The 15,787-nt window shown below is 37.7% G+C and overlaps 1 protein-coding gene across 3 annotated transcripts in view; it reads left to right on the top strand.

Annotated features, from left to right (window-relative positions):
• The window catches only part of LOC108430666 (formin-1-like), a 107,152-nt gene that overhangs the window by 76,786 nt on the left and 14,579 nt on the right, over positions 1-15,787 (top strand). For all 3 annotated transcript variants that reach the window (XM_017703292.2, XM_037542176.1, XM_017703293.2), the window contains one exon: positions 6,229-6,321. In XM_017703292.2, the coding sequence (XP_017558781.1) occupies positions 6,229-6,321 (93 nt within the window). The remainder of the gene's footprint in view (positions 1-6,228; positions 6,322-15,787) is intronic.

Here is a 15,787-nt window from a genome sequence, read left to right as displayed (position 1 = left end):
CAGGATAACTACACTGGTCTGCTCATTGTTCAGTGCACCTGATTACTCATTTATTTTTGACAATATGAACTCTTTGCCTTGTTACACTGGTAGTTGTGGGATGGTGAATTAGAGCAGAAGGCAACAAAGGTGAGATCATCGTAGTTATTTATAATACTTGATAAGTTTAGTTTGTGCATTCTCTGTTTTATCTGAACATATTAGGCAGTGTTATTTCTGCCTTTTGCTAATTTTAATAGTACCCACCACAGTTTGATAAACTTTTGCTTTGTTTTTTCACATTATTGTGTTAAAGTCTTAATGGGCTGGTACAACTGGTTAAGTGATGTTGGTTTGGTGGTGTTGGCCAGCACTAGCCACTTAATTTAAGAGCAGCATGGCTCTTATTCCGTCTAATGGAGCTATTTGCCTGTGGGAAGATCACTCTAACCAGGAACTGAAGAACTGCATGGAACTTTGAGAAATGCTGATGAGATACCACATTGGCACACACTGAAACATCCCATGTGCTTTCGGCTTGAGCTCTGCACTGCACGACGTCGCATGACGACGGCCGCAAACAATGAGTTTCTGGTTTTGGTTTGTTTTTTTAAGCTTTGTTGTTCTTGAGGCTTCCTTCTTGTGGCTGCGCTATGTCTGGACCACTACGAAGAAACAGGGCCCCAGAATTGAATAAGGGGTTCTTTTGCCGTTTCTGTGTTGATTCCTCCATAGAGAGTCAGAGGTTTCACAATATATAATATTTTGTGCTGAATCACCTGGGGCCATTTGTGGTACACAGTGTGTTGAGAAAAGTGTTGAGGTCGAGGAGAGTGGAGAAAGGGATCAGCTGTGTCTCACACAAAGAAAGAGAACTTTTACATGGAGCTTTACATATGTTCTACTTCAAAAGTCACTCTTACTGTGCTAGATTTTGATACCCAATTTAATTGGTGTTAAAAAAAAACTGAATTTCTTGTTCAAATGGATGCTTAGCAGTTGTGTAGTTACTATATGACCAGTTATTTTATTATTTCATTAATTTTTAATAACAAAAAACAGCAGATATATAATTAAGCCAATAAAAATGACTAATAACAGAGAGAAATGAAAGGTAGACAAGAAATCAAATGATGCTTTCTCCTAGCTGTTATAATCAGTTAAAGCTATAAGATAGATAGTAGAAAAGGGTATCAGAGAAGATAAATAAATAAAGAAGGAGAGGATTGAAAAGAATTTCAGACTGGACCATTGACTTTGACTAAATGAAAAAGGGACAAACTTACTATGGATGCTCTTGTGTTCTGTAACATTCGGTTAACCTTCTAGTTGCCAGTATTCACCTACAGAAATCACTGTTTTTGTTACACTACAGCCCAGAAAGAGAGAAAATATAGAAAACAGTCCAGTGAATTTTTATGTTATAATATGACTGTGAAGTGTAACAGTTTACTCCTGTTTTAGATTAAGCAAGTTATTATGCTTTGCTCAGTGCCTTAGTGTGAATGAATTTCCACAGATGCATTTTTAAGGGGGATGATTAAAAATGCAGAGACAATGAACCTGCAAGAAAGCTAACTACTCTAGCTGCCATGAGACATAATGAAAAAAGAGATTTTTTCTTCTTAGTGTTAACTACCATGTTGGCATATCATCCTGTGGTCTAAAAAATCTTATCATATTTAAGGCAAACATTTCCCAGGGTGATTTTTGGATTATAAGATATGTTTTCAAATGTGCTAGATGGTGCTAGCCCTAATACATCTATTTATGTTTATGTGTTATGTAACATGAGTATAAGGTATAAATATGCTCTTTAACCAAGTTCATCAACTTCTGTGGATACTCAAAAATTTAAATTAGTCAGAATACACATCTCTAAAAATAATAATAATACCAACAACTGATGGTGTCTATTTGTGCTTGTTAACTGGAGATATAAAATGTCTAATATTATTTGAACTAATTGAGATCAAATCTACAGATCCCCCACCCCAGGCCCCTGCCCTGTATAAAGACTACTGGCAGCTTCTACACAGCAGCGAAAGCCCAATTCATGTTGTGTTGTGGTGCTTATTTAGCAGCACAGCGCTTGTGGACTTTAAGTATTTATGGGCCTGATTAATGACTAACAGGTGATAAAAATCACAAAAGCTGTTCTTATATATTGAAACCTAAGAAAGCTTGTTTGAAAGGAAAAAAAAAAAAAACAACAAACGTTAGCATGTGCCAAGTCACTGAGTGTGTGTGAGAGCAGTTGTTTGGCAGGACAACAAAGCCAAGCTTTAGCACAAACAACACAAACATGTGTCCCAGACTCAGAATGGGTCAAACCCAATTCACCATATGGTGCATGGACTGATCAAGAGTCTTCGACTAAATGTGATGATCTCAGATGAAATCACCCTTGTCCATATAATCGTTCTCATTAGGATGTAAACTGATATTAGATCAACACTTTAACTATGATACGTTTGATAAATATGAACCCAGCCGTGTGCGATGTGTAATTTCATTACAGCTACAGTGCATTCTACTAGAGGTATGTGTGGAACCTAAGGCTAAATGTATTTTCAGTTATTTTGTATATATAATTGTGCACAAGCTTTTTAGTGATTCCCTTTTTAACACAACTAAAACATAGACATACAATACTGTGCAATAGGCACAGAGACCACTCCTCAACATCTAAATATATCAATATTTTCAGTATTGTAAAGTAAAGACTGCATAAAAGCTGTAATAAAGTGTCCTCGCTTTGTCTTTATTACAGCTTTTGTGCAGTCTGTACTACAGTAGATTTTCTACTTCTCACAATTCAAGTAATCCCAAACGCATTCATTAATGTTGATGTCTGGCCTCTGGGGTGGCCAGTCCATTGTTATGAGACACCAGCAGCTTTTGTGTCGATTTCTTTTTCTCAGTAACAGCTTCTTTGCAGCTACACATCCTTTCTGATTCAGAGCATGAGTTTTCTTATAGTGGAAGAATGAACCTAAACACCTGTTGATTTGTTCAGATTAGAAGCAAGAGTAGAGCTTTTTTTTCTCCTCTGTGTCCAAGATGAAATCTTTAAGAGATGTTTATCTGATGGTGTCCATTTGGCAGTCTGTCATTTCTTTAACTCTAGTTTTGGAAACTCCTATTTTTCACTTATTTTCCTTTGACTTTTCCTTTTCATATCAAAATTGACTATATTATGTTCTCAGAATCTCTTGAAAAATGAATAACTTGTAAATAGCCATTTTGACTAGCAGTTAAATAGGGTGAAGGGTGGTCTCTGACTTTTGCATAGTAATGTGCATTACAAAATCTTAAAACTCAAAACTTACATTTGTTTATTTATGCATGCATACATTTACATTACCTGTTATTTCCACTCATTGTTATAAAGGTCATTCCCAGCCAACTCTCAATATGCAACATAAACTATATTGCCAAAGGTATCCACTCACCCATCCAAATAATTGATTTCAGGTGTTCCAATCACTTCCATGGCCACATATGTATAAAACCAAGCACCTAGGCCTGCAGACTGCTTCTACAAACATTTGTAAAAGAATGAGTCGCTCTCAGGAGCTCAGGGAATTCCAGCGTGGTACCGTGATAGGATGCCACCTGTACAAGAAGTCCGGTCATGAAATTTCCTTGCTACTAAATATTCCACAGTCAACTGTCAGTAGTATTATGACAAAGTGGAAGTGACTGGGAATGACAGCAACTCAGCCACAAAGTGGTCGGCCATGTAAAATTATAGCAAGGTCACTGGATGCTGAGGCGCATAGTGCGCAGAGGTCAGAAACTTTCTGCAGAGTCAATCGCTACAGGCCTCCAAATTTCATGTGGCCTTCAGATTAGCTCAAAAACAGCGTAGAGAGCTTCATGGAATGGGTTTCCATGGCTGCATCCAAGCCTGACATCACCAAGCGCAATGCAAAGCATCAAATGACCAGTGAAGATGTCTTTCTCTGGAGTGACAAATCACGCTTCTTCGTCTGGCAATCTGATGGACGGGTCTGGGTTTGGCGGTTGCCAGGAGAATGGTACTTGTCTGACTGCATTATGCAGCCCCTTTTAGTTCCAGTTCCAAAGGAACTTTTAATGCTTCAGCAGACCAAGAGATTTTGGACAATTTCATGCTCCCAACTTTGTGGGAATAATTTGGGGATGGCGCCTTCCTGTTCCAACATGACTGCACACCAGTGTACAAAGCAAGGTCCATAAAGACATGAATGAGCGAGCTTGGTGTGGAAGAGCCTGACTGGCCTGCACAGAGTCCTGACCTCAACCCAGTAGAACACCTTTGGGACGAAGTAGAGTAGAGCCAGGCCTTCTCATCCAACATCAGTGTCTGACCTCACAAATGCGCTTCTGGAAGAATGGTCAAAAACTCCTATAACACTCCTTAAGCTTGTAGATAGCCTTACCAGAAAAGTTGAAGCTGTTATAGCTGCAAAGCGTGAGCCAACATCATATTAAACCCTATGATTACGAATGGGATGTCACTCATGTTCATATGTGTGTGAAGGCAGATGACCAAATACTTTTGGCAATATAGTTCATATCTACTGGGCACTGCAACACTATTTCACTTTAAATCATCTTGTTTAGTGTTAATACATTCTCTTATAGTGCTAATTAATTGGAGGATGTATTTTTGTGTTAATATTTCAGCTCAGTTTAATCATTCTGTAAGAAGTTAAACTTAAAAATACTTATGCAATTTAGAACTTTAGACTGGGCAAAGTTTAAAAATTCACATTTTAAACACTTATTGAAGCACAGCTTTGAAATTTTTCATGGTTGCATGAATTAAAAGATTTTTTTCATGAAAATTCATGACATGACTGGACACAGCCTAGGTAAGTGGTATGACCTATAAGTTAAAAATAGAGTTCATGTATTGGCTAGAAAGCTGACTACACTTCTGAAAGGCTTAATAATTATCTGATAAGTTAAGTCAGGTGTCTTAAAGCAGGGAAAACACAAAAACAGGCTATGCATGGGGTCCCCAGGACTGGGATTAATAACAACCACTGCCATATGAAAGGGATCTCATAACGGATACTGAACCGCAGACTCATGTCATCGCTATATGCAAAAAGTGTTGATGAAAAAAATTTTTACTTTTAAGTTGCACCGCCATAAAATGCCGCTGAAAATGTGAAAAGCAGTGCTTTTGATTACAGGAGACTGGTTTGATAATGAAAAGCATTGTTTCTCTTGTTACATTCTGAACTTGGCCCAAGAATTTTTAATAGCCATATGTTCAGGATGCCTTTGTGCACATTCACACTCTGTTACTCCTCATCTGTTTTCCTCACAAGACCCTGTTTAACTTAATTATGAAAGCGTTGGTAATGAAATGTGCAAACTCGTATGCCCTTGATGATGCCAGCTGTAAGGAGTTTCCCACTGACATCTGCATTCAGTGCAGGTTCTGTGGATAGATTGATTGGTCACACAAAATAAGGCTGTAGCTTAAGTCCTTAATTTGCTAGCAGAGAATAGCGAAATCTTTAACACACTCCCCCAACCCTTACTCAAATTTCATGGTTGTTACTGTCTAGCCAGTAAAGATATCGGGAAATCAAAGCTATGCTACTTCTGAATAATGAATCTTGGACAAAGTGAAACAAATGTCTATTTTGCACTGCAGTGTGGTGCCTGTGTGCTTCTACACTTTTAAAAATAAAAGTTGGCAAGGTGAGCAAGCAAGTCAACATGCACGTGATATTGCGTTTAAATGCTATATTTTATTGTGGGTAGTTTTACCTGATTTTTTATATCGTGAAATCTGCAGTTGTTTTGTCCATTTTATCTATACACAGCTGCCTTTATGGAATAGTTTATACAGAGGGGGGTTTTCACCCCACCTCTTTCACCCTGCATTGATCATTACAGGTCAAAAAAGCGTCAAATCATTTCACATAAAGAGAGCAAACAGTGTTCTAGTTCATCTGATAACAGAGGTAGTGGGAAAAAGGTATGTTTTATTTGATTGCATTAATTAACAGTATTTCCATATTTTAAAAAAATTATATTCCTCCTATGGAATGACATCTGATAAGCTTGCAGATAGAGTCAAAATTGGTTCTTCTATAGCTTATTTGCTCCCCATCCTCTTACCCTTTCTCTTTCCCACAATAGTCCAGCACAGTCTGGACTAGGGATGAATGCCTAGTCCAGACTGTGCTAAATGTAGTGATGTCAAATGTTGAACTGGTTATGTTTGTTTCCCCCCTGCAGCCTCTGAAAAGAACGTGCAAAAGGTGTGTGCCAACTCCTCAGAGGATCATCTTCAGCCATTCAAACACAAGATGGAGGCTTTCATCGCTACTGGTGAGTCAACAGCAAAGGGAGCAAAACCAGTAGGGCTACAGACTGGGCAACAATAATGTGAATTGCCTCATTCTAATCACAGCATGTAGGCAGAGATGGGTTTGTGTATTGTCTGTATCTTGGCCAGAAAATTGTTTGTGGTTTCTTGTTTGATCCACAGTGGGGAAGCTTGTAAACTGACTGCCTATGGTCGGTTTGCATATTGTTGTGCTGGCTCTAGAACAAATTAGCATTCTCAAAGATGTTGGCTTTGTTCATGCTGCTTCCAAACAGACCAATATGACTGTTTTTCCTAATTGCAACAATATAAGACACACCAATATTCTTTGTTCACTTTTTATTAAAAATAAAATTAAGACCAAAGGGGTGCTCTCTGTTACCTCATTGTATATGCAATTATAGGATTTTCCATCTCCAATCACAAAATACTGGGAGAAGATTATTACAATGAACCAGCTATTCTGATTTACCAAGGCTGATAATAATAATGCTGACTCTGTGCAATTAAGCGCCTAATAAAAGTCTGATTTTTAGTGTTAACATAGCTGCCATTGCTTGTGCTCGGTGACAAAGAAGTGTGAGAGGTTTTTGAACACATTGATTTATTTTCAATGGAAAAGGACATTTGTGAATGCCTGCCACGTCACATTATTTTTAATTTGGGGAAGGACATATAAAACTTCAAACTCATTTTAGAAAAGCAATGATTAAACTGTATTTCCTAATACTGCAGGCATATTTTACAACACTACTGAAGTGTCTTAAGACTAGGTTTTGCCTAAATAATGATGACAGTTTTCTTTTAAAAAAAAAAGCTCATGTTGGATTTCTTTTGGCTGTGCAGTCCTGCATTGCTAAAGCTACTTCTTACTTTGTGGCATACATTCCATACATTCCGTCTATAGCAGAAGTGTTACAGACCCACTCTGCACAAGAACTTTGACGAAGCCAAGATGCTACGCTCATCACAAATTTAAAATCATACAGTCCTATATGATCAGTGATCACTGCAATTTAACAGGAATTTTACAGTAACATTACAGTAACGCAGAGTTTGCAAATGCACTCAGCATTAAAATCAAAGTCAGCCCATCCCTTTAAGCAAACATAAATGTATCAAAACAAAAGTAAAAAATAATTACTTATTTTATTGTTTTTTTTTTAAGTTGTAATGTCTTATTTTCAATGCCTTATTTTCTCAAAATAATGGCTTATAGTTGTCAGACAACCACCTTAGTACCATCTTGAAGAGCAATAAAAAAAAATTTTTCAACTCAAAATCTCAAGAAATAAGTTGAGATAAGTCATAATTTGAACCAGAATCAGGAAAGTATTTTTACCTCCGCTTCCTGACAGAAATATGGCTTTCATTCAAATACCATTTTATTCATGCCAAAATGATGAACACACTTGAATCAAGTATATTAAAAACATTCCCTTTTTCAGCATTTGTTGATATGCCCTTTCTGACCTGCTCTCTGCCCTGTGCTTGAGGTCTGACCTTTCCTTTCAGTTGGTTTCAGATCAGCTGGGGCTCAGAAACTGTCCACTGGTTTATGCAATGCTAGTAAAGCTCCACTGTACGCCAGCTTGAGGGGTTGGGTTTGAGGGATCAGGTTGCCCTAAACTGGCCGTATGTACTCAGTCCTGCTATAAAGCTGGCAGGACATCTCTGACTTGACTCTCGTAAAGCCTGGCCAAACTCAGCAGGGACAGTTTGGGGGACCACCATGGCAGGGGACGTCATAACACTCCTACCCCTCTGATGGTTTATGTTCTAGAGGATCAGTGCAGATGCTACTTTGCACTTCCTCACTGATCTTAACTGACCTTTCAAATATATTGATTGACTAAAAGCCGCCTCATTATATATGGAGGTTGATTAGTTTTGATTGACTCACATATATCCATAGATCCTTATAAACAGCACTGTGCTAAAGTTAGAGACAAGCCTTCATTTATTTAATTTCAAAACAGCTATTAAGTGTTTTTAATCTTTTTGCAGATATTTCAGAGGAAATTAGATAGAAGATAATCAAAATGGGAGTACAAAAAATTATAAAAAAGATACAGAGAAAATGGGACTACTAATAACCATGCAAGACCTGGTAACCCCCCAAAGCTGTCATCTTCAGATAAACAGTACTTAAAGCTTTTGTCTTTGAGAGAAAATTGAGCTCCACTTTTGCTTTAAGTCTAACAAAATCCACAGATCAGCAATCAACAATGGATCGGCCACTCCAGAGCCCAGAACTTAAGATTACTGAATGAGTTTGGGGTTACTTGGATGGCGAAAAGGAGAAATTGAAACCAACTTACTGAACTTTGGAGTTGAGGAAAATATCCCTGGGAATTGCTCTGGAAACCTGAAAGAAAGCCTTCTGAAAGAAGGAATGGAAAAAAACACATTAAATAATGAAATACATCTTCCCTGTAATTTTCTGTTAAATATGTCTTCTGTTTTTTTCCAAATGCTGAAAAACGAATTGCTTGTGTTTAATGATCATTTTGACAGAAGTTAAATGTCAAAACATAACTCAAAGGCAAGTTTTTCCAGAGATATAATATTTTATCATAATAGTTATCCTGTACCAACATTTTTATAAACTGTTTGTTCGCCTCACTACTGATAATTTAGCCATATATCCAAAATGCATCTTTCCGATAAACCGTCACTATCCACAAAAACGTCTCCATTTTTTCAGTTTTTAGTTTTCTGCATCATTTAAACACAGCAGCCATCGTGTACATTGCAGTGTGTGAACATTTCATGATGAATGGACCAATTGACATGCACTGAAATCACTTGGAATAAAATGCCTCTACAATGACTTACACAATACACGATATTAAAGATAATATATGTATGTACATATTTTATATTTGAATTCTACCTTGGAGAGTCACATCTAACAGTTTGAATCAGTGGTTTTGTAGCCTTGGAACTAGTGTTAGAACAAACTATTAATTGCATGTAATAATTGAATGTGAAGATATCCGTGTCCATAGGTCATCACCAGACCTCAAAGCAGTCTTTAAAAGCAAGTCTATTGCCACTGGCTACAGTACTGTCTAACTTAACAGAGCCACATCTTTGAGTGCAAACTTTCCAGTAGGATACTTGTAAAGCTCACTTTATAAACAGAATTCCTTTGGCCGTCTCCCTGTTTCTGCTTTTTGAAGCACTAGGAGCTCAGCAATGACATTAGCCTTCTCAAGGGCTGATTCCATGGCTTCAATACACAAAACAAATAAAGATTAAAGCATGAAAAAGGAACGAGAGATTGTGCAGGCTTTTTTCAGAGAAGAGGGTTTTTGGGTCAGAGCTCTTAGGGAAGAGAGAGAGGGCAACAGGTATTTTTGATTCTGCTTCAATGCCTCAGTAATCCAGGGAAGCTTCTATGAGGGATTATGCATTTCAGAGTTTGGAGCACTCTGAGAAGGGCAAGGTGGCACAGGCTTGAAGATGTTGATGTGGGAAGTGCTGACTGTGAGCCACACTTTTTTCACACTCTACTGGAGCAGAACATCAGCCTGTGAAGGAAGCCCACTGCTTCATTTTTATGAGATTTGCTCTTGCTAGGAATGTAAATGTCTGTCCCCACAACAGTCCTGTATGGTGACATTTTGGGGAGCAGGGGCTTACAAAGGAAAGAAGGGCAAATTGAATGTGAGTGTGAAACTTCATTTAATTAATAACATATAACAAACACTCTCATGAAGAGAGACAGTCTTGGGGCCTCCATGTCTCCAACTCTCTAAGCTTTCTCAAGAAATCTGATCATCTGGGTCCAAGCATCCAAGAGAGCATGATTGATTTAGCTTTCTATATGTGGATAGGATGTCCACCCTCCCCCGGTCACTCAGGACAATACAGCCTGAGTGTTTGTTAGCTAACAAAAACAAGTATGATAGAATTGGCAGATAGTATTCTCTATCTAATAAGTGTGATAGGGGCAAACCTGGTTAGCAGGTGGAATTGGCAATGACAACTTTAGGGATATATTTGGGGGAAGATAAAAAAAAAAGAGCCCAGCTTTCAGCCCACTTTGCTTAACATTCCGTTCTTTTCATCAACAAGCGCAATAACATACCATGATAAAAGAATTAAACCTGCATAAGCCTGTAGTGATGAGATATACAATAGTGAAATAATAAGGTAACACTGTTGCTTTTTATTTAGATTTACCTTTACTAGAAATCCATCAGTAAATTTGATCCATATCTAGTTATTTAAATTTGTTCTGGTCCAAGTTGTCTGCTAGTTTAGAAGGCTAACCAGCGATGTACTCTGTATCTAAATGGTATTATACATAGGTCCTGAGGCTTCTCTGTCATTTTTTGTTAAATATGCCCTCTGCTTTTTTCCTGCTGGAGAAAAATTAATAACTTGTACTTTCAACTGGCTGTTTCAAATGAAAACTAAACAAATTGAGAATGTTTTCTGACTACTGCAAAATAGCTTAGTGTTTAAACATTTGTGCATACTTTATTTAATGTTACTAGTACCAGTTAGGCTGACCATGGATTTTAACTCTCCATGCAGTTGAATCACCGCAGGTGTTATTACATTAATTTACATTAATTTATATCAGCTTAAGCCGTAAGAAAACAAATCCCAATTTAAGTTTGACACAATCTGCTGCAGTGCTATTTGCCCTGATTACTTGAACGTACGTGTGTTTGGTGTGGTGTGTGCGTATGTGTATACATGTGCGTATACAGGGCAACAATCCATAACTCACATGTGAATGCTTTACGGTCCAGTCTCAGTGACAGCGTCTCTCTCAGCGGGGGCTGCAGGTGAACTCGAACGACCTGCACACAGACTCTTAAACCCGCCTGTGATCTGAGCAGCTTTTACATCTTCAAAACTCATTCATCCATTTTGCTGTAATCCATTTACCTCTCCCCCTCCCACCTCTGCGACCTCCCTCCCCTTTCGTCCCCTTTAACGGACCTCCCCTGCCGCTGCCTTCATAGGAGAGCTAATGTTCCATTAATTTTCTCATTCAATTAGTCATTCTCTTCTAATGTAGTTATTTCTTTCCCTTAGCCACACAAAGCCCTTGTCTTCCATAACCCCTAATTATATTCCTTTTCGTTAATTCATTCATTCAGTCATTTATGCATTCATTTATTCATTTATTCATTCGTTCATTTATTCATTAATTTGTTCATTTATTTATTTGTTTATTCGTTTATTAATTCTTTCATTTATTTATTAATTTGTTTGTTCGTACATTCATCCTTTAATTCAGCTGTGCCATTCATGTCGTTAAGCAAACTAATCTAGATCAATATATTAGAAGATTTATTAAACACCTGTCATTTTCTTTAAAAATGCACTTTAGGATTGCATTTTGTTGCAGAGGTCCTTGTTAGTGTATTCCACAAATTAAAATCATAGACCAAAACCAGGCTTATTCATCATAGTGTAATCTGGGGTTTATATCATACAATGTTTCAAATGGTCCTCCAAAATGTTTGGAGACCATTTTGGAGAATAATGTATTCTCTCAGATGCCTGATGTAAAATTATTGGCACCCCTAACGAATATTTTATATTTAAAAAAAATCTTTGGAGAAGAAAAAAATCAGTTGATTCTGGTCTCCATTAACTCTGTGACCATTCCGTTTCCCTGAGGTATTCATACAAGGTGACACACAATCAAAATCCCTTCGTGGTGTCAACTCTACTTGGGGGCAGTCGTGGGCTGGAGGTTAGGGATCTGGCCCTGTGACCGGAAGGTTGCTGGTTCGATCCCCAGGGCCGACAGTCCATGACTGAGGTGTCCTTGAGCAAGACACCCAACCCCCAACTGCTCCCCGGCCGCCGTGGATAGGGCTGCCCACCGCTCTGGGCAAGTGTGCTCACTGCCCCCTAGTGTGTGTGTATTCACTAGTGTGTATGTGGTGTTTCACTTCCCGGATGGGTTAAATGCAGAGGTGGAATTTCCCTGGTTGTGGGATCAAAAAAAGTATCACTTATCAAATGAGACAGAACATTGTGAAACTGCACAGATGAGATATAAAGGTTATAAAAATCAGTCAATTGAAATTACTGCATAAGCAAAATCAGGGTGATAAAAAAAAGTTTGAAAGCATGAAACAGTTAAAAATTTGGCAGGAAGAGGACGAAAAGAGGATAAAGTTTCATTTTAACTTCCATGACCAAAAGCTATTTACGAAGAATTCCATGAATGAAGCCTGTCATAAAAGCAAGCCACAGAATGGAGCACGTAAACTTTGCAAAATATCATTGGAATTGATTAATGTGATCTGAAAATAATAACTCTTTTCAGGCAAGAAAAGAGACTGCATACAATGAAAAAACTTGATGCCCACAGTCAAATGGTGGATCATTGAAGGCCCTTTAATTCTGCAGATTTTCACCTTGTGGTGTGTATTAAAGAGTGCTGTCCAAAAGAGAAGACCCAAGAATATCAAGGAACTGGAAATGTTCTGCATGGAAGAATGGTCCAAGAGCCCTCATCAAGGGTTCTCCACTGTGGAGCAGTTTTTCTCACCAGGGGAGGCTTCCCAAATTATTAATGTTTGGGGGGTGCCAGTGAAACCTGTGTGTGTAAAAAGATTGTGTAATTAATTGTGTTAACTGAAGAACATGCTTTTGATTCCAAAACACAGTATAAAAATAAGAAATATGCAGATTACCTATTTGCTTAGGCCCAGAATATCACTCATTACATATGTCGTATAGTTAACATATTGATTTTATCTCAGTGTCTATAGAGAGTGCCAAGATTTTTTGGAGTTGACTGTGTGTGTGTGTTGGGGGTGTCCATTCAACTATTCAATAAAATATTTATTTATTTTACTGTTTTTTTTTTATTGCAGGTATAGCTTTTTACGTAGAATGTGAATTACTTTCTTTAAATGTAGATACTTTAAACTGTGAAATGTAAGTTTTAATGGCTGCTTTTTTGTTTATTTTTTTCTTTTAATATTTAACTTCACTGAAAGGCTAGATTTTTCTCATATTTCCCATATAGTACATCAATATAGATCATGTATAGTGGATACTCAATAACTATATTTGCATCTTCCTTTAGATTTATTGGAGAAAATCAACAGAGATCTTTGATATTTTAAACAGTAGCATGAAATTAGAGCTAAATGTCTGCCTAGTTGTTTAAATATTTTTACAGTGTTTACAGCAAAGGTATTTTTTTGTTTACTTAGAAAAAAAAATCATATTAGAATAAATGAAAAGTAATATTAATACATTATAGTTTTACATGTAAAATGTGTTCATTTAACTATTTCCAGTGCTCTTGTGGTAACCCAGTAGTAATTGTAGTTATCATCTATTACTAGGTTTGGCACATCAGTGCTTCAAATGTTAAATCAAGTGTGGCGGTGATGGAATTAACCAAATCTGTGCAACTGCTGATGGCATTAAGGAGACATGCGGATGCAGATTTCATTCTTCAGAGTAACTCAAAAGATATCAACTACTTTTCGGGAAAAAATCTTCCTTTTTAATGTGTTTATGATTACTTACATTTATTCCAATGTTATATGAATTGATTTTAAATAATACATGTATATATTAACATTATAGAAAAATAATGATGAATAGATTCTTGGCAAATGTATATAGTCTTGTAAACGTTTAGCATATCAGATGCGGTTAGAGCGCTTCATAATTATCGCTGAATTTGGATACTGCAGTTACAGGAGGTGTGGAGAGAGCGGTGGTTCGAAGAAGTGAGTTGAGCTTTTAAAGCCTTAATTTATTGTACCTCTCAGCGTGCGAGTCCCATAACTTTCTAGTTAGCCACTACTGGTTTCATGTTTACAGAGGGAGCTTGGGGGTAGAGAAAATTCACACATCCTCTCTCTCTCTCCCTCCATGCCGGTCTCAGGAGTGGCCCTGCCACCTCCACACACACCTACAAATACACACACACATAGAGGGTGAGCGAGAGGGACCTCCGGCGCCAGTCCACCCCATGCTGAGACCAATGCCATTGGTCATGGCCCGCCCCTTTCTGTCCATTACCCCACCACAGTGCCCCTCTCCCATCATTAGACTCACCTCAGATAATCAGCCACACACATTCACGCACACGCACAAACACTCCCAGTGGAAAGGGGTGTTTTGCTGCTTACACTCCCTCTATAGTGCCCCCCACCCAAACCCTCCCCACCAAAGACCCCAAAACCTGCCTTTGAACAATTTTTTGGAGACTTCCCCCTCTTAAATCTTTGGAGTGGGAAAGGTCCCCCCCATCAAAGTTTAAAAAAGGATGAATCTGGAAAAATGCAATAAATCTGAGATCACAGGCTCTCTCTGGCCCTAGATAAATTCTTGCACCTCGGCCTGGCCCACCGTACACATCTGCCTTGCATTTAGACACTTTTACATGGCCCTGCTCCACAGGAGCCTCCAGTTCCCAATCTTTACTCCTTGCTTCTGCTACATAGACACAAACACACACACAATCACAGGACACTAATGTGCCTTGACTGTTTTGAACCTCAACAACTTCTCACATATGCCAAGAACATCCAGCTCAGTCTTGTAGCATTGTTGTGGTACATTGCCTGATTGGCACTTTAGCCATTGTAAAAGTGAAAAATAAATTAAGAACATTGAGCAGACATTAACTCTTAATTTTTCATTAGTTCTCTTTGGATAATGCTATTTTTGTGTCATAGTATTATATCATTCTTATTTTTCTAATTATCAGTTATCATTGTAAAATGCAATGGCTGGATTAATTTTAAATGTATTTGTTATTCTCACCATGATGTTTAGTACTCAGGTTTATCATTTTGCTCTGAACCCATGACTACTGACAGCTGGTGAATACCAGACGACAAGCAGTTTCAGAGCAAAATTGCTTGAAATCACTCTTGGGTTATCCATTTCTTCATTACTGCATGAAGAAGTAGATAAGACAACATGTAGCCATTTGTTCATTACTGTATGAAACAGTCAATGTAAAACAATGGAGTTGTTTTTGATGCATTTTATGCATCATATATGTATAATGCATTATACATAGCAAAGTGCAACTAACTAAGAGGTAAAGCTACCTAATTTGAAAGCAATTGGAACACAAAAAAGTTCTTCCAGATACTTTAAAAGATTTAGTTATTGGGCTGTGTGAGTTAACTTCTCTTGTTGTAGAAGTATAGATAACTGAAAAATAGAAAGTAACTATAACTCAAAACTAAAGTTATTTAAGACTGAAGCTATTAAGTAGCTTAATTTTTAAAGTAAAGTCAACTAATTGAATTTGACAGCGTATTTCACATCATCAGGAGAATGTCACTGGGATATATACTGAGCTGCAAAGTCAGTTGTTATAGTATGCTATGTCAATTCACTTGAAAATGTGGCACAAGGACCCAATGTCAGAAAAAATCAGTGTCCCTTAACATAGGTGTTAAGTCAACATTATGTTAGAGTTGTCAAAGCTTTTATGACAGACAA

Source organism: Pygocentrus nattereri, chromosome 10 (genome assembly GCF_015220715.1).
Source record: "Pygocentrus nattereri isolate fPygNat1 chromosome 10, fPygNat1.pri, whole genome shotgun sequence".
In the NCBI taxonomy this organism is placed as follows: Eukaryota; Metazoa; Chordata; class Actinopteri; order Characiformes; family Serrasalmidae; genus Pygocentrus; species Pygocentrus nattereri.
Note: the sequence above shows the minus strand (reverse complement) of the source record. Positions and strands in the feature narration are given on the sequence as shown.